Source organism: Falco rusticolus, chromosome 6 (genome assembly GCF_015220075.1).
Source record: "Falco rusticolus isolate bFalRus1 chromosome 6, bFalRus1.pri, whole genome shotgun sequence".
NCBI classification, from domain to species: domain Eukaryota; kingdom Metazoa; phylum Chordata; class Aves; order Falconiformes; family Falconidae; genus Falco; species Falco rusticolus.
This window is the reverse complement of record NC_051192.1, coordinates 4,092,689-4,112,372: the sequence shown is the minus strand read 5'-3', so window position 1 is coordinate 4,112,372 and position 19,684 is coordinate 4,092,689. Positions and strand designations below refer to the sequence as shown.

At 37.6% G+C, this 19,684-nt stretch overlaps 1 protein-coding gene across 2 annotated transcripts in view; it reads right to left on the bottom strand.

Annotated features, from left to right (window-relative positions):
• The window catches only part of SMYD3 (SET and MYND domain containing 3), a 419,807-nt gene that overhangs the window by 347,700 nt on the left and 52,423 nt on the right, over positions 1-19,684 (bottom strand). For both annotated transcript variants that reach the window (XM_037392671.1, XM_037392672.1), the window contains 3 exons: positions 15,195-15,302; positions 14,030-14,087; positions 8,619-8,755 (listed from right to left, as the gene is read on the bottom strand). In XM_037392671.1, the coding sequence (XP_037248568.1) occupies positions 8,619-8,755; positions 14,030-14,087; positions 15,195-15,302 (303 nt within the window). The remainder of the gene's footprint in view (positions 1-8,618; positions 8,756-14,029; positions 14,088-15,194; positions 15,303-19,684) is intronic.

Genomic DNA, 19,684 nt, shown 5'->3' with positions numbered 1-19,684 from the left:
TTTTAGCGTTTTCATCTATTAAACATGTTAAACAAGTCTCAGAGCTGATTAATAATCCTGCCACACAGAATTCTAGCTCTGCTCACAGCCAAAACAAACAAGCAAAAATGCTCTAAGCAACCCCACTGCAGGTCATCCTAAAGACAAGGCTAGAGCAGTTTGCTGCCAACAGCATTACAAGCAGTTATCAGGCTTATCCTCCTCAATTAAAGGCTTTTAAAATTGCTGATAGAGGATGTAAGTGTTTTTCACTTACTATTCAGATCTTTACTAAACATCTCTGTGACCTTGTCTCATGCTGGCTTTTCCTAAACATAGAAGGTGCCTCACCCCACATATTTTTGTGCATGTATTCCAGTTGACGCAGCCACTAAAGCTTTTTGTCATTACAGTTTCCAGTTCACTTCCATAAGGGTGCCAGAAAAGAGACTGATATATATCACATGTCAGAGACCATTAGCTTTTTAAGCACTGCGTTTTGTGGATGTGCTCTGAGCAGCAGTGGGCAAAGTAATGATAATCAAGTCTCTGGCCACCTGGATCCTTTTCAGTCCTGCACAACACTATCACAGCTCTAGACCTAAACCAGACAGAGGAGAAAAAAAAAATATGTAAAAGTGAGAGTTGCAAAATAGCCTACACTACACTGCCATTTATTTCTCGAGACTCTTTTCTGATGTATTGCTTCCAACTTAGCATGACATTAGAAAAAAGTTCAACTGAACAAAAAGTGCTTTCCTCCCCCACTACCCACCCAGGCTCACTCAAGGCAGTGACTTTTCTAGAACCTTATGCTTTTCAATCAGGGCTTAATTAATGTCCTTAAAAAACAGTCTTTTCTCTTCTCTAACCCCTGCCCTCCAAAAGCAAAGCTTTCCTTACTAACACACACAACCAAGTTACTACAAATTCTGCCCAACCACTCTTTGTTTTAGAACTCTTCTACCTCATTTTCTACACCTGGTGTTTGTTACACTACAGACAGTTTGTAAAACAGATGGTGCACACTACAACTAAACAAAGGGACCTGCATTATACCATAAGCTCAGTTTGAAGTATTGTAGTCTTATGGTCTTACTTTCATTGCACCAAGCTTTGTTAGCAAAAGCTTATAATTTAATTGTAACAACGTTGTTCTAATTTAAAATCAGATAGGATGGTTAAAGCCTTGTTTCATGGTCTGGTACAATATCCTGTTGCTCTTGAAGGTAACTACTCTGACTAAAAATTAAGATAATTGCTATGGAAAATTATCTCCCCAAATTTTAATTCAATGGGTAAATAACAGGAAATAACTAAACCTGAAAAATCACATTAGACAGAAATAACATCCTGTAAAAATGCAGCTTTCATTGGGGGGAGGGAAGGGGGGGAGTCTTCTCAGACTGTTTACTGTTGAAACATTTCTTCCCATTTTATTAAAGTTGTTACTTTTTTCCCTCTAATTTCTATCTACACCATTGCTTCCAAACCTGATGCACAGTGGTTGCCGCTTCCTCTGCAATCCTGACTTTAAGAAAGAACACCTACTTAACCAAACTGCATGAGAATCTTAGCAGCAGTATAGAACTAGCTCTGCAAAATTAAAGAGATGCAACCCAAGATGCAGGCTCTTATTCACAACTGTTCCTATTCCAAGTGTCTTTACACTTACTCACTGCTACATTGTGGAAACAAGCAGCAGCGTGAGACTGCTACGCTGTGCGTTAGGAGAGATGCAATTCAGTTCTGATTGCCCTACAGACCTCTTATGAAAAGACAGCCATACGGCTGTTCTCTGTCATCCTTACTGCTTCCTCAAAAATTATATTTGTCTGCTACACAAGAAAATTTTAAAGAATAGTTGATAAGTCTTCAAGTTCTTCTTAAGCCTTATCAGAAGCACTGTGCAAGTGAAAAGCACTACTGCAATTTAATAAACATGCTGAAATCATAAACAGAGATAAATGAAAAACAAGGTCAACTTCAGATTTTCAACTTACCCCTACTCTTTCAAGAGTAGCAGAACTGACAGGAGAACAAGGGATACCAGGCAGACAACCCAGTGATTCCAGACCAAGTAAACGAATTGTTGAACAGCCCCAAGACCTTCCCTACCTTTCCTCACTACAAAACAACCTCCTGACTTTTTTCCTCCTCCCTGCACTTATGAAATATCATCCTTCCTCAAAAGACCTAAGATGCAGAAGGCAAGTTATGCCAGAAATTAGTCTGCATTGTGGACTTTTTCTAGTGCTGCACTCAACTCTAGGGGACAAATTGCTCTGCCCATCAGCTGACACTGGCTCACCCAGGCTTGCACAAGCCTGTCCAACAAACCAAAGGGAACCATTTTGGCAGGAAGCACGTGTGGGCACCCAAACCTTTCTAATGCCTCAGTTAATGGATCATTATAAAAAAAATGAATTTAAAATGCTGAAGTCAAAGTATGGGAACAATAAAATCCAATATTCAATTAAATCTTGGTTGTTGGCTATTCTGCACAAACCAGTGCTTAGTTTTCTCCTGATACATTTAGCTTTTCCCATTTCCTTTGGTTCTACATACTGCACAAGCAGAGGCTGACCTTCACTAACTCCCCTCTTGCTAGATAAGACAGCTCTACAGAACCAACAATAAATGTTTGGAAAGTGATCATTCCTGTCCTCTGAAAACAAGTATAAAGGTCTACAAAAATTAGTTTTGTTGTGCTCCTATGGAATACACTGGAAACAGAGCACAGAAAAATTATCCTGAAGTTATTCAGGCAGTAACTGAGCACAGTATTTCTGATGGCCACAAGTCAGCTCTTAACAGCTGTAAGTGTGAAGCTTTCACTGGCTTAAAACTACACACAGAGAGAACAGGAGAGAGCGCACAACCATCAACAGAAATACTGAATCAATAGTACTTCAGATAAAAAGATAACAGATCTCATGTTAATAGATTTAAAGATGGTAATAGTCAGAGAAAAAGGTTCTGATATAGTCTGATGAGCAGGAATATCTTTCTCCAACTCAAAAATAAAATAGTCAAGAAGATTTGTCTATTGAGCACCTAGGCTCAATAGTTTCCTGGGCCATGACTAAAAATAAATCTGTCAGTACTGGCCTGATCTTCAATTTACCATAAACACAAAGGTTTGCATGACACAGGGTAGCAACATACATTAGGTCTGAATTAAACAAAAGGTGGTGATGGATAAACATGCACTTGTTTTTGTCACCTCCAGATAAAGAACTTCATGGCCTCCTAATCATAGGGAAACTGAGAAATGCATCCAGAGTTAATTGGAACAGCCAACCCGGCATCAGAAAGCAACCTTCACCTGTATGCTTTTAACAATTCTTAACTTGCTCATAACTTTACCCTTAACTTTATCCTAATAATTCTTTTGACTTTCTTGATACAAATCACTTTCGTTTCCCTGCAAACATGGTTTACTAAGTTAACTAATGAATCCTAAGAGTAGCCTACTGAAAAGTGTTGCTAAAGAGTATCTTGACCAGGCAGGCTTATCTTGTCTTCAAAGGTTTTCTTAGAAAACATGTGCTACCTGATGCCTGTAAGATCTGAGGGAGCAATGTGGAGATCAAACATACTTCTCCCAGTCATATCATTAAGTGAGACTATTTCCTTCAACTTGTACTTAAAAAGATACCCAAATATATTACCATAATCTAGTATTCAGACTTCACTAAGGCCAAGTGACACTGCTCAACTCCCAGTTCTCTTCTGCCTATGCAGATGCATACCAAAAACCCTTTACCATGATTTTTTAAAATTTGTATTAATACCTTTTAAGCTGAAAAGGAACTCATTCAAAGCACTGAGTGGAATAAGTAGTAAGGTCTGAAACTTAGAAGAACAAGTAAACTATATTTAAATTTTGATAAGAAGAATAAACAAAGAATTTTAAAGGGACCAGGGCACTTTGTCTCTTGAGGCATGTACCCCTGCACTTTACAGTGGCCTCCTTACTACTTCTGTTAAAAATACAATCAATTATACCAACAGCCTAAACAGAAAACCAGTCTTTCAGTTAAAACTGTCTGTGGGTACACAGAGACTAGCATACAGCGTCAAACTTGTTTCTCTTTTTCACTTTAATTTCAACTTCACGAACCTTAGAAAAAAAATGGTAGAAAACAAAAAAAACCCCTGACATATAAAAGATGCACATATGTTCCCGATGTATATGGATACAGAGTTTCATCCTATGCTAGACTTACATCTCTTTGCTCACTTAGACCTGTTTTTCCTTTGTCATTGATTTATGTCGATTCTAAACTGATCTGAAAATGAAAGAGTAGGACTGCACCTGGGAAGAGGGTGGTGGGCAGCAGACCACCAGCAGAACATGAGGCATATTCATCCCTCACATATATAAATGCGTGATGTTTTTAGTGACCTGACTGAAAGCAGCCCATCTACTTTCAAAGTTGAATCTACTTATAAGAATAAAGTGGCAAGATTGGAACTGTAGGAAAGATTAAAACTTTCGAAAAGCTAAAAATTCTCTAATCCCTATCACCCTATGTGCAATTAAGATACTGTCCAGAAAGTGAAATTTTGCATAGCAGAAAAATTAGGGAGATCACTATTTCAGGAGTAAAATATCATTTGTGCTCTATAGATTTCCCAAGAATCTTGAATCCAGCACCCTCTTCCCAAAAATTTATGAACTGTTTCATAAAATCATCTTTTAGAAAACCTTCCATTTCCAAATAAATTCTGTTTTAAGATTACTAAACTGCTCTAGAAATCTGTCATGTTACAGTTCATTAATGTCACTGAATTTTACTACCTTACTGTTACTTAATGACAGAAGTTGCATATATCTTACTCTTTTTTGTAAATTTGAGGATTTGAAATTAGATCTTTAAAACAGCTACCATTTTATCTAACATAAGAATCTCTTCTTTTTCTTATTAATTGAAAAAAATATTATTTTTTCCAGACAATTTCATAATGCTCAAAAAGTCAATTCAGACACAGTATGAAACACAGTATAAGTAGTTGCAATTCTATGTAAGAGACCAAGTCTATATTTGGTCTATAAAAAGAGTTGTCTTAGGCTTGATTCCAGTCAGTGGCATCACTCACAGTTTTACAGTCAACATGCAGATTTCATTCAATGTCTTAAGTAGCTTACGTGGTTCTGTCTGCTATTATGAAAAGAACCACAAATGTATACAAAAAAAAAATTAATTCCTTATCCTGCATCCATAAAATGTCTCACAGGATTCCAGGCCACTTCCTCGCACATGTAAGTAAAAGCTGAAGAATAAAAAGCAAGGACTGATTTTATCTCAAGGTTATGGAAACATCATTAAACCATAAAACCAGAGTGTCAAAAATTTATCTTGACATTAGAAAATGTCTCAGTGGAGTTAAAGCCTTAACACGTAATTAACTGCAGATAATTCTGTTTAATACTGAGGATCAGAATTTAAAAACAGTCACAACCTTGATAAGTGGCACGCTAACTAACTTGGAGCTTCCAAAGAGTGATCAGATAGCAAGAATGAAAAAATCCAACTCCTGCTTAAAGGACAGTTGATTCAAAAGCAAATTTTCTAATAAGGACAGGGCAACACTGTCAAAAAGGAAGGTATACTACCCTTCTGAAACAGCTCTCCATCCAGTACAGCTGATGCTTTCCACACGTTTTATGCAAACTCAACATACAGTGGGGTGCAATTCTATACCCAAAGAAAGAAATGGCAACACTTGCTTTGACTTTTGATGGGAAGATTCCACAAGTCTGCACTCAAGGGGACTCTCTGCTTATTAAGTGTCACAAGCAAGTGACTAAAACTATAATTAATTTTCACAAAAGCAAGAGCAATGGCCAGCAGAGAAGGAGGACTGTTTAAAAGAGCTTCCGAGAAACTCTTTTGACCTAAATCAGGTTGGAGATTTTCCAAGAACTATCTGGAATTCAGTCATCTCACTGCAGGACTGCAGGACCATTTCTCCCTTTTGTCTGGCTGTCTGCTTATTTTCCTTCTTGAGGATTCAGCATCAAACAGAATAAAAAATGACCTTTGACTGGATATTTTTGTGGCATGCAATGAAAGAACTGATCCAAAAAAGTTCAATGTTAGAATAAGCACCTACTGAACTTGAAAGGAATTTTGGAAGAGGTTGGGAAAACAAGATTACATCTTGAAGTCATGTATCTGCAGTATTTCTTTATCTATGACCACACAGCGAAGTCATCACAGCTGGTCTTTTTTAGAGTTACAATACAGAGAAAAGACCACATAAGTCTTTTATCAGAGACTTTGCAATTCCAAAGCCTCAAATTTTACCTGCTGGGAGTAAGCATCCTATTCAGCTTAAGGGGAAAAACAAAACAAAACAAACAAAAAACCAACAAACCCACAACAGTATTTTTTGCATTGACATTCAGCTTTTCTTCCAAAAAACAGTCTATGGAAGCGACAGAAAATGCTCACATGGGATGGGGTCATATTAAAATCATATTTTAGTATAATGCCATGCTTCCTAACACACTTATTGAACAACCAAATTGGGAAGGCTATAAATTACCACATGGAAAATTAAAATGACAATGGAGCTTTCCAAAAAGCATTGTGTTTGACAGAACACCAAATGAGGTACTAATTTTACTCCCATGTAAAGCATATGAGTATATTTAGTTGACAGCTCCTTTCTCCCTACCAACTCACCTGTTGTGCCAGATTCTTCTTTCCCTTCTATCAATTATTTTTATTATTAGTGATACGAAGTACCTGTACCCATGATAGTTCTATATCATTTGCTGTCCTTTTTCCTAGGAAAGACTGTCACACAGACTCAGCAAAATGAGCAAAAGAAGGAAATGAGACCTACTTTAATGGTCTGAGAGCCTCTGAATTTCCAGAAGGAAAAAAAAAAAAAAGAAAAGTCAACAACAACTTAAAAACTCTGTACTTTGCAGTATATTCAATAGGGTAGGGACAAATTCACAGGCAATATAAGGAATACATTGAGTTAAAAATATCTTTGTGATAGCGATGCTATAGTGGGACAAACGCTGTCATTAACAGGAGCATTCTTAGTTCTCCAGTTATCAGGATATGGAGCTGGGAAGTTCTGACTTTCATTCTGCCCTTCATGCCCGCTTGCACCACCTTAGTAAAACACATGTGAGGGAAGAGGAGGTGCACATACGTTCAGATGCTTATGCATGTGTGTACATAAAAAAAAAATTAAAAGCTTCGATCTTTTCTTCACTAGTGCTCCAATATATTGAGCAATCATCATACTGCTCCTGTAAAACCACCACAGCCAGCTTATCTTAAGCTTATTATTACATAGAAGGCAACAACATTTGTGAAGAATTTCTTACAAGTTGCGACTCAGTTCAAACCGGTTAGACAGTGATCATCTTCTGATACTCAAGTTTTATCTTCAGCTGTACAAATCTTCTAAACCAGATAACACAGCATGTGTATTTCATGTGAAATGTATCTAACATAGACCAAACCAGCATGCCAACACAAGACAGTAAAACAGTTTGAGTGGAGACTAAGTAGTGCATAAAGGTTTTTATCTACAAGTCCTTTTGGCTGAATGTATTTCAGCCTGCATTTTTTTTTTTCAGGAAAATTCAACTTTACATCCTAGCAGTCTAATCACCGATTAAAAAAATCCAAAAAAACACTACAGTTGATTATATTATTCCTACTCCTTCTGTCCATAGCAAAAAAGATTCCACGATTGTGCAAACAAACTTAAAAAATGTAAAAACCATATATTGCGTGTTTATTCAATGTCTTTTAAAAAGTCTCTTATTTATAACAGAAGAAAAACATCTAAGAGTTTGACTTGCTGCATAAGAAAATGTTTATTAAAACAAGTAAAACATGCATGAGAAGATAAATCTTATGGTAGAATGTATCAATAAATTAGAAATCAAAAAGATGAAATCAAGTTAAAAACTATGACTATTCTTCATCGGAATTATTTCTGCTAGCATTGTTTGAATTAAGCTTTCAGAACTGAAAGCAATAAAATATGTACAGCAAAAGCCAACAATATTTAGTTAGTAACATAACAGACATTGTACATATTGTGGAAATTAATTTCTATTACTTTACATGTAGCCATTCAGAATAGATGATCCCACAGCCTCTGAGAAGGCAGTTTGTGGGATACAGTACTGTCACAAACACTCGTTAGCACATACCACTAAATGACATAACGGGATGGGAGTATATGTACAAAGATATCGTACTTTGCAAAAAAATTCTAGGCTAAAGAGTGATCCTATATGTTCTTTAACATTGTGGAAAAAAATTACTGAGGTTGATTGACTCAACTGTTTTTGAACTTGTTTGGTTTTTAATGCAAATTCCTCCCCCCGCCAGGAGCTTTAATATAATACTTTAAAAATGGAAAAGAAAAAATATCCTCTGGCTGCTGCCTTAATTTTGAAGTGTTGCAATTATATAAAAGCTATACTTCTGCTTAAATACTGAGTGAACAGAAAAAATTAAAAGTTTGATTTAACTTTGTCATATATCATATTCTGGCTGTATCTATTGAACTCCCAACTCAAAAATAAATCAAGAACACAAGGAAAGGATAATTTATGGGTTGTCAAGCAATCACATTTTAACACTTACTTTTGTGAAGATCTGAAAAAAGTCAATCGCGGGTGGCAAGTGAGACGCATCCTGGATCTCTGTTTTCAAATACAGTTGCAACGTCTGCGCAAGGTGCCTGAGGCCATCTTTCATTTCTTCACTTAACTGTTCAATATCTTAGAGGGAAGGGAAAAAAGCACACCATGTCATAAACAGAACCTTTCACCAACATTTTAAAGATGTCCAATGGCAGCCATACAGTCTAGACATTTCCAGTCCCACAATTAATCTTAACAGAGGGCAATTTTGACGGGAGGGCGGACATTTGTCATTTTTTGTGACAGCTACCTCTCAACACACAGAAAAGTTTATCAGGTTGCTCCTGCCATATCATAAGAATGCAATGGTGAGTTAAAGATCAAAAGCCAATAGATAAAACAGAGCTGTAAGCAGATATAAAGCATTAGATATGAAAATTAGGCATCTAGGTTTGTAACATTAAAAATGCACTCTTGAAAGTTTATGCAGCAGAACCTTCCTCCTTGCAGCTGTGTGTATTATTATACTGTATTCTCCATAGATGTCAGAAACACTTTATGCCAGCAGATAAAAAGGGTATTTTAGAGACAAAGGTAGTTTCCTACACAGCAGCTGGTAAACAGGATGGGTATGGAAGAATATTAAGCAAATATCAATTTATTAAATACTAAGACACCATTTTTCATGCTTTACAGATAGGAAGCCTGAAGCAGAAAGAAACATAGTGCCTTATCTTCTAATGAAGTGATCACACATGCATCAGGTCACTGGTAACATGGAAAGTGAAACTCAGCTGCCCTAGTAAATTCAGTGCCCAATTACCCCACTTCACATCATCTTTTTCCTTCCAGTTAGCACAAAACAATGGAAAATGTGAAGGTGAACAGATTCAAGAATCAGTCTATAACAAAAGGCAAAGAGGATTATCATGGACTAGGAATGAATTTCATCTCTGCATAATGATGAATTGTTGTTTTATTTTAAACATCTATTCTTAATGGAAACAGAAGTAACCTTTTACCAGGAAAGGTTCTTCCCAGACTTTAGACCCAAGCTTGCTGGCCTCCTGGAAGGACAATTCAAGATCTGTATTCCTCTTTAAAGCTAACTCCTAGTCACTCACTTAAAAAGAGGATGCAATTAAAGCAGATGTCACTGAGTTTCGTTAAACAGCCGTCTGGCACGTACAATACTGGGGTTTCTGTGCTTTATCCCACCTGCCATCCCTCTGCTTGAAGATACTGGCTGTTTTGTTGGCTGTAAATTGGCTATCGCAAAGTTTCCCTTCCACACATACCACACAAGCGAGCTGCTTTAATAATCTCCTATGAACTACTTCTGGCAGAGCACTAAATGCTGGCTTACTAAAATGACCAGTACCCATGGTACCAGCCAGGAGCCTTCCAGTGGAACCAGCCACAATTTTCTTCTAGTTTGGTGTGGGTTTCCTTATTTGCAAACACTTTGGTTCCGTTTAGACTTTCTCTGGAGTCACTGAGGGCCACCTTGCCTCGCTGAATGAGGCGATCCTACCAGTACACTGGATTATGGCAAATGTACCCCTCCTTCATGCTACACACAGAGTTCAAGAAACATCTATATTATCTATCTGTTGTTTCCATCTCAGCATAAAGTAACGCTTTCCAAGACCTGGACTAATTCCAATGGTCAGTTGTTGCTGCTGAAATGCCATCTACAAGCCATGCCTGGAGTGACTCTGCAACATGCTGAGCAAGCAATGCCTCCAGAGGAATCTTAAGAGTGGTGCGCCCCTACCAGATTTAGGGAAGGAGAGACATGCTCTCCCAGAATAATCAGATTCAGCTCCTCACAAAGTTCAAACCAGTTAGTACTAAGAATGCTGAGATATGCCTCTCCACACCTGGCACAAAACGCACCTAACTAAAGTGTTTGCCTTTTTATAGCTACCCACAGCACTACCCACGTGCATCTTAACAGTGTGGACATTTGAGGGTGATCATGCAAACCAGAATGAATGTACATGTTAGAAATCCAGACATGTGGGCTCCTCACAATGTATGGGAATCTCTGGTATAGAAAAGTATCATATCTATGAGGACTGTATCCGCAAGAAAAGCAGAAAACATCTAGATGACTGGAAAAGTCAAGTTTAAATATTTTTTTAAAGAAAATCATAAACATATACTCGTATTTCTTATGTAATAGTCCTTTGAAACTAAAGATGCTGCTTCTTTCAAATGTAATCTTTCAAGACATCACCTCATTCATCTTAAGCTACCTGACAAACATTGCAAAATGTATTACGACAAGGAGAGGAAGGCAAGATTTGCTTCACTGTTATCAAATAAAAACTCTAGAATGGTGAAGAGGATTCACGTAAGCAGCATGGTATAAATGGACACTGCAGCTTAGGACAGATACGAACAAGAACACCAACTCCAACTGGAACTTCAGGGAGAACTGACAGAGATGAGAGCAGAATGCAATCATTCATGTTGGAATCCGTCCAGGACATCAGAGCTAATGATCCCAGCAAAAAGTCCCATGCGATCTTTAACGGCAAATGATCGAGACCTGGTTTTCACATCACATCAAGAAGCAAAGGCCAAAAGCAAAGTGAAAGGAAATTTGAGAATATTTTCATTTTGTGTTTAAGAAACTTTTTTCAGCTGTGTAAGAACCCTATCGTGGGAAAGAAAATGGTACAAAAAGCCTGTGGAAAGTTTTCTAAATAAGGCATGGGGATTTAATTATGCAGCTCTGATGCTGATACAAGTAAAGTAGCAAAAGGTCTGCCCATAGTCCAGTACACAAACTCTCTGCTGCATGCTGAATCTTGTTAGGCTAAAATAAAGTTGACTTCTGAATGATCATAACAGATAGCAAGCCTGTAGAACCTCATAAGTAAGGAATTGTCTTATAATAAATGAGAACTGGAAGTAACAAAGCACGCAGACACCCCTCCTATTTAATTTGAGTTTCAGGGTACACAATGGATTTGAAAGAACTATGAAGCTGGGAATAAAACTTCATAAAGGGCCAGATGTTTCCACATGGTTTTGTTTTTGTTTTTTTTAAAAAAAAAAAATATGTATTATATATTTTATCAGATACTTACTCAATAAGTGATTAAAACTTCATATGCTTTTATTCAGTTTGTCTCCCACACTGAAAATCACCCAACCGTATAAAGTAACATTGAAAAGTAACAGTGTAAAGGAGAAGAAAAAAAGAAAAACAAGAAGTAGAAAAAAGGCGTATCAATTACAATTCTGTTATATTTTTGATTAGTATTGAAATACTATCTCCTATTATACAGGCACTTCCTGAGAAGTTTCTTGTTTCAGAAGACCACAGCCTGTATTTGCAGTTCATGTGACTCCTTCCAATGAAATCTTTCCCCCTATACACTTAGGCCTCTAACAAAAATGCTTTTCTGACTTTCCTATGGATTCTACCAAGCATCAAAGGAAAGTAAATGTTTATCAACACAAATCGTGCAGTAAATGGGAAAAAAGTTATCAATAACAGTAGCTTTTTGAGGATACAGAGGCAGCAGAAAGCTTTACAGCTACTACAACTTGTCACACCATCCCAAAATACTCTTTGGAACTGTTCTAACCACAAAACCATAAAAAACATCTACTCACTCTAGCAAGGAAGCTGTGAAAACAGCAGAAGGAAAGAGTCAGCCAAAACCTTTACGTAAGATTATGCAAGCGTCATAGGCCATTTGTAGTGTATCCTGTAAAGTACCAACTTCAGTTAATGTCTAGGAGTACTGAACACCTTGTGCTTTAGAGTTAACAAGATAACACAGGAATTGTTATTAAAGCTGTTAAGAGTAAATACAGATGAAGCACTGGATGCAGATTTCTCATCTGCCTCCTGCTAAACTAACTTGCTATTGACCAGCTGTTTCTGTGTCAGTGAGAGGACAGTCATTCCACCTGTATCACAGGTCATATCAGCATTTCCTTCAAAACGAGAATTTGAGTAGAAGCTTCTGACTATTTTACAGATTTTTGTACAATGTTCCCATTTCAGCTCAGGCCTGTGCAATACAAGCTTTTCTCCAGACAACTTATCACACTATTCCCCTTGTCTCCAGTCAAGTAAAGGGAAGCTGAGATCATCTCCTGAGGGGTACTAAGAAACCTCAGTTTGTATGGAATTAGCAGTTACCCAAAAATCTTTGTCTACACTAGAGACAATTGCTGTACAGGCAATCAATATTCAAAGGGAAATTCTTCAATTCCTTCCAGTTCCTCCCATGTCACTGTGCAACAGCCATTGGTACAATAGTGCACTATGAATTGTTTTTTTTCCCTGGATCCCAGCAGTGCCACAAAGCATAGAAGTCAATAGTCTTCAGCATTTTAAGTGCATTTGAAGTATCTGGAAATGCTGCTCTTAATTCAGGTACTCATCTAATTCCCCATAATTTTTTGTCACACGATTTCAGAATACCTATGGAAGAAAATCCTGCTGTTTTAAATTAGTGAAAGGGATTCCCTCTTTTATTTTGTTCCCCCCTTTTAATTCATTGCCTTCTTAAGGTCTTTTGCCCTTGCAGTTTGGGAGAAGGCGGCAGAATGTCAGGATGTACAGAGGTAAAACATAACAGTAGTTATTGTATTTTTTTATATTTATGTGATTTTTATTTCTGCCTAACTGTATGAATAGATCAAGCCGGTTTATAGCCAAAGGTCTGAATAATGCTAAAAACTATAGAAGTAATCAAAACGTTCACATTACTCTCTAGAAAATCCCTTTAAGCAAGACGCAAGAATGAACTAAGGATGTATTTCTTCCCTTGTAAGTCTTTAAACTTTAGGCTACCATAAAAATCTGGAAAAAAAATGTTTTCTATTCCAACATTAGCTCTGCTGAGAGATTATACTGAGCATCCTTTCCCACCCAAGCAGTTAAAACTTGTGAAACCACTAAAATATCTACACAATTTTATCATTTTGCGCCATTGAAAAAAAGTCACATAGAAAACAGACATATCCCTTGTAAATTTTAGATTTCTTTCCTTTTTCTGGAAGTTATTTTGATGTTTTATGCAACAGCAATAAATATTGGAAAAGTAAAAGCTCTATGTAAAAATATATATGTATTTTCTAAAATATAAGACAGTAAAAATATTGCCACTGTATGTAGTAAGGCAGACATCAGGTAAATTAAAAACTGAACAGGTAAGATGTACACTATAAAATGAGACAAAATATTAAAGCCAAAAAATCAGGTGGAAGTTTAGCTTGAACAAGATACACGTGTTTTTTTCCCTTGATCTTTGAAAAAACTGTTCCCCACAAAGGTTTTAGCAGGTTTTGTCTTTCATTCTGTTATTCTACAGCACAGACCCTCAGAAGGCAAGCTGCAAGAAAATAATTCTCTAAAGCAGAACTTGGACGACTACTTACTTGACTGAAGATCAGAAAAAGAGTAGAGTCTCTCAGAAAGGCACATTGATTGTCTAAGCTGTAGAGAAAAATAGATAATTAACACTCACATAGCACACACTATCTTGAAAACATGCTACAAGATTGATTATTCAATGTGACATGCCTGTAAGATAATTACAAAAGGCTAACAGCATCAACATAAATATGGTCATTCCATACTTGGTGTAAACTAGACGAAAAAAAAAAAAAAAACCTGAAGTGTTATGTAACACTTTCTACTATTTTATTTATTTATTTTGGCAGCTTACCCTTTGTAATTTATTTTGGCCCTTCACACTATAATTGAAAGCAATTTATGAGGTTAGCAGTCTCAGATTTCATGTGACTACAATTAACACACAGTATAGCTGGGTACATATTTGTCCTTTAAAAACAATCATGTACACACTCTTCTCAACAACATATAAATTAAGATGTGAAATCATATTTTATCACCTCAGACTACAACAAATGCATGCATTTTTACCCAAGACAGACAGCATCATGGCAGGGTCAGCAAAAAAATGGGCAAATCCTTTTAGATTTACCGTCTCACACAGTCATAAGCTGCTTAACCTTACAGAAAATTTAGTCTACATAAAGGAATCAAACCACGGCAATGTCAAACACCCAGGACTTCCATGAGAGTTTAGAAAAAGAAAAAAAAAAAAAAAAGTAAATTACACTAAGGAAACCCAACATTGAAAGCATGCATTGTGCCCTCTAAAGGAAGGGCTAGCTAACAGTGTATCTGTCCTTACCATGCACCCAAATAAGGCTGAATGAGGTTCCCAGCAAAATTAATGGAAAAGCACCATTAACTTCAGTAGTATCGAAGATAAAACAGCATCCCTCTGTGCTTTACTTCTAGGCAGAGTTAAGTTTAAAAAGCTACCATACAGTCATCGGAAGAGAAAGTCGAAAAACAGGTCCCTTGAGCTTAATTGCATCCATTTTAGTATCTCTTGATCCTTTCAGCATTTCTGCAAATTAATCAGTAATCTTGTAATGCAATATGAAGTCCAATTGTATTCAGTAATCCCAGTCACTTCAGCTTTCTAGCTCTTAATTACATTAAAAATGAAGAGTGAAAAAGTATTATCTGTATTTGCTACACTGAATAAATATAAAAAATGCCACTTACTAGTTTAAAAACAATCCTGCCTGCAAGTCTCACAGAGTCTGGAGGAAAATTAGGCACGATGCTCTTAAGACACCTGCATTCCTGCTTGTGGTCCAGCCAAGCTTCTTTCTATTACGATTTTTTTAAAGAGAAAGAAAAAACTGCGCGTTACTTAACATTATTTTTTTACATATACACATATATTTTATATATATGTAGTTATCAGCATTTATATATGCACAAAAACAAACATGCTCAGCCTCATCACAGGCTGGACCTGGCAATCCAGAGCCACAATAGCATCACAGCCCTTGAGCCGGGCTGGGAGGAACAGCTGCAGAGCCGAAAGTCAGCTCCAAAGGACCAGGAAGGGACCTTCCTCAGGTACTGATGGCCACTGACTGGCAGCCTCCAACACAGGCAACCTCAGATGCCGACTGCCAAACAAACAGCAGCGCACACACGCTTTACCAGCACAGCCTAAGACTGCAGCTATAATATGAGTGTTGTGAAAAGGGGTAGGCTGGGTTATCCACTCAAACTAACCCCGCCATTCCATCCCTCCTCTGATGTAATTAATTGTGTAACTGATACTAAGTACATTGGAGCTACAGCAGCGCAGGTTCATGACACCATTATGCTACTCCAGAATTTAACCTTACCTTTAAGACAACTTAAGAGAAATACAAACCAAAAAACCATACGGCCAAGTTCCCAGTCCAGTTCCTTGCCAATACAAACCCTAGTTCAGTCTGCTTCATGCTGCTGTCTGACAACATAGTTTGTACCATACTTTTTCAAGCATTTTATCTGATGCCTTTAGGAACACAAAGATAGAATGAGAACTGCATAGAAACCTAGAACAAATACCTTCATTTTTTGTCCCATGTTCTTGCTACACAAATAATTTTCTTTACATTTATGCAACGTGCTATAAATAGCATCATCAGCTTAGTTCAACTTGATATCACCATTCCAGCTAGCTGAAATTTGTATTAGAGGGAAAAAAAAACAGGCTCTAATTCTCATTTCATTGTGGTAAAAAGAGATGGAGCTGTATACTTCACAAGACGGGACAGAACTAGAAGAGATGCAAAAATTTCCTCTAATTCTGCCAACATACACAGCACTCTAGGCAAGCATTCACTCAGCAATCGAGACCACAGAGGCCTTCAGTGCCTATCCACTTCAACAAAATGCAGATGCTCTAAAGCAATGGTCAAGTTTTCCATGCTGCAGAAACTGTCCCCAAAGATCCCTGAGCTGATGAGGCATGAATGCCCATGGCTGGGAGGACTGGCGATGATATTTTCACAGTTCAGACCAGGAATGGTCACTGTAACCAAAACTTACCAAACCACAGATGGAACCAAAAATATTTTAGTTGCATGTAATACCTGAACCTGCAATTTTTGTTTCACAGGTCACTTTTATTAGAGTAGCAGACAATGACTAACATTTCCATAGCAGAGAAGAAACAGGATAACAAGGTGAGGGAAAGCTGCTATATACTGAAATCACAGAATGGTCAGGGTTGGAAGGACCTCTGGAAATCACCTAGTCCAACCCCCTGCTAAGGTAGGTTCACCTAGAGCAGGTTTGAGATTTATTTAAATTTTTTCCCTTTACTGGTCCCTCCCAAATTATTGCCGAAGAGGAACAAGAATGAGTCTTCAGCTAAAGAAACATGTTGGAAGAAACAGTAAATTTCTGATCACTTTTTTTTTTTTTTTTTGCCTTGTGTCTTTACAAGCTGAAAATTCTGTTTATAATTTACAGAAACTCCAAGCCCAACTCATTAACATAGTACATATTTACACATTTTATTTACATATTCACAGTATATATTTGAAGCCACCCAGCTGTTTCAAATACTTTTTAAAAGTAAATTGAAAAAATAAGGCACAACAAAAAATTGCTACAATGACAAGAACTCAAAATAACCAAGGGCTTCTGAAAGTGGCATTTTCTTATAGATATGCAGTAAAGAAAAAAAAAAAACACAAACCAAAGCACAAACTCAGAAAAACAGCTTCTGTTAGGTAACTGCCACACAGAAAATGATAAAATGTTTAATATAAAGAAATTACATGTTCAGTAATAAAAAAAAAAAAAGGGAATGGCAGTGATATGTGCAAGTGCACATCACACCTGTAGACACTGGCGTAAGATTACAAAGACTATCACAATTATTTCTTAAGCTGCGTTTAAATGGGGGAATTGCTCAGGTAACTAGGTTTCAGCACCAGCAGCATTTATTCCATTTCATTCAAGTTTTTTCTTTTGCCCTTTGGCTTACACGTAATAAATAAATTGGACTTTTTATTTCTTTCAGATACATGGGAGATTTGTGATTTCATTTCCTTTACCCATAACTCTAAAGGGGAAAAAATGACACCAAGAAGGCATTAATCCACATACAGTTATGTCACATGCTGTCTGACAAATAAAAGTTAAAGTATCTAGTGCTGAATAGAATTATTCCTGTCTAGAAGAAACAAGGTCATGCTTGTAAATGTCCAGACAACATTCTGGGTAATATAATTATATTGGCATTTTTATCCTATTTAAACTAAAATTGTTCTTTGGGGTGAGCCTCTATCTGTCAGTTTTTTTCCCTACATAAATGTTGCACAGATTTGTAAGCATGCTAGAGGTGACAACGAAATGATTAATAGCTTACCCAACAAATAAAGCCCTAATGAGATGAAAATGCAGTACCACACAGCATCATATGCCACATTTCTTTGAGACATGTTCCCACATGAGAAGAACAGTTCAAACACGTGCCTTCTGCAAAACAGCGCTTTGGCCGAAACCAACGCCAAAAAGGAATTAGTCCGACTCCCCTGCAGAAGGGGCGCTGGAACGGAGACTGGCATTCACATCCTCCCAGCTGGCCAGGGAGAGGGGGGGCAGCTCCAAATGCCTTTAGTGTCTTGAAATTCAACAATATTTCTTCTCACTACCAATACAACACAGAACAATATGAAACCATGAAGATTTGTGACTCTGGAGAGACCGATTTTTAAAATCAGTCTCTAACGATACTTATTGGTGGGCTTATATTAGTCCTGCAGTTCTTTGGGGGAGGGTTTTTTTTAACTCTACACATCCTGGCTTTCAGTCAAGGTTCCTATACCCCATACCCAGCACGAGCAGTATACTACAGTATACATACTACAGCACAGAGGTACGGCCACCTGGTACAACCTTTCTTGCTCCCTGCCACAGAAGATCTTGAATGTTGCAGATTTATTTTTTCCCCTGTTAGAAAGGAACGCTATGAAAAGGAGGCGAAGAAAGATGAGTCAACAGCCCAGGGCAGTGCCCAGCCCTCCTCTGGGCTTCACTACACTTAGTAATTCAGAAATCCCTTTTACCTCCTCCCAGATCATTCTCTCTCAGTCAAGTACAAATCCTCAGGTTTTATGCAAGTGAAAAGGTCAGCATCCCACATGATTTAGGAGATAGTGCAGCATATAGCAGTTTAGTGGTGGCAGATTGAGAGTCTGTCCCCCTCCCAGCTCCAAACCAGCACCACACAAGCATCAAAGCATTACTGGGTTTCACTGGCCAGCCCAGGCCCAGGAGCATCTCCTGCCGGCTCAGGGCACTGGCAAAGGCCCCTCGCATCTACCTGCAAGGTCTTGATATTTTTAGATAAACTGGTTTGCCAATGTGCATCCATTCTTGCACAGACATATGCTATCCCTGTCTCCCAGTGCTCCCTAACCCTATGAAAGAACCTAAGCAGGTTCAAAAAAAAAAAAAGCATGTTTCCTGCAGATTAAGTTGCTGATAAAAAGCAGCTGAAGACTAGAGATCGTTTTTTAAAAAAAGTGGGATTTTTTTCCATTGTAAGGTATTGATTTGTTAAAAATATTTTTTTTTTAATTAAGCCATTTTAATGATGTTTGATAATGACACATTCTGAATTCTACCTGAAATGACTCTCGTATTTGTCAGGGATTGTCATTTCTGTCACTGGTCCCCTGTCTATGGGATGCACCAAATTAATAAACATTGCCAGGGGAGATCACAGCACTAATTATGAGCAGCAGAAGTGGTTTGAAGGGGCACCCAACCAACATTGTGAGAAGGCAGCTCCAGGAAATTCAGCATCAACAAGTGGGAAAGGGGATACAACAGAGACCTGTCAAAGAGTGGCAAAAGTCTATGAAGTCCAACTTGGGGGGGTGAGGGGGTTGGAGTTTACAAACAAAAGGTCTACATATGCTTGATCCTGAAATCAGAATTGAGTTGAAAAAGGTCAGTCCAAAGAATCTCTTGTGATAGCTTCCAGTACCACACTTCTAATATTTTTTGAATTGAAGTGGTAAAAGTGAAAGCAAAGTGCTTCAATTGGCCTGACAAAAAAAGAAAAAGGGGGGGGGGGGCGGGATTTGAAATTTGGCACAACTCACTTGAAATTTTCAATATTGACATTATGGAGATTTCTACAAACTGGAACTATGAATTCCCGTATAGTTTTGATCAGGACTCCTGGC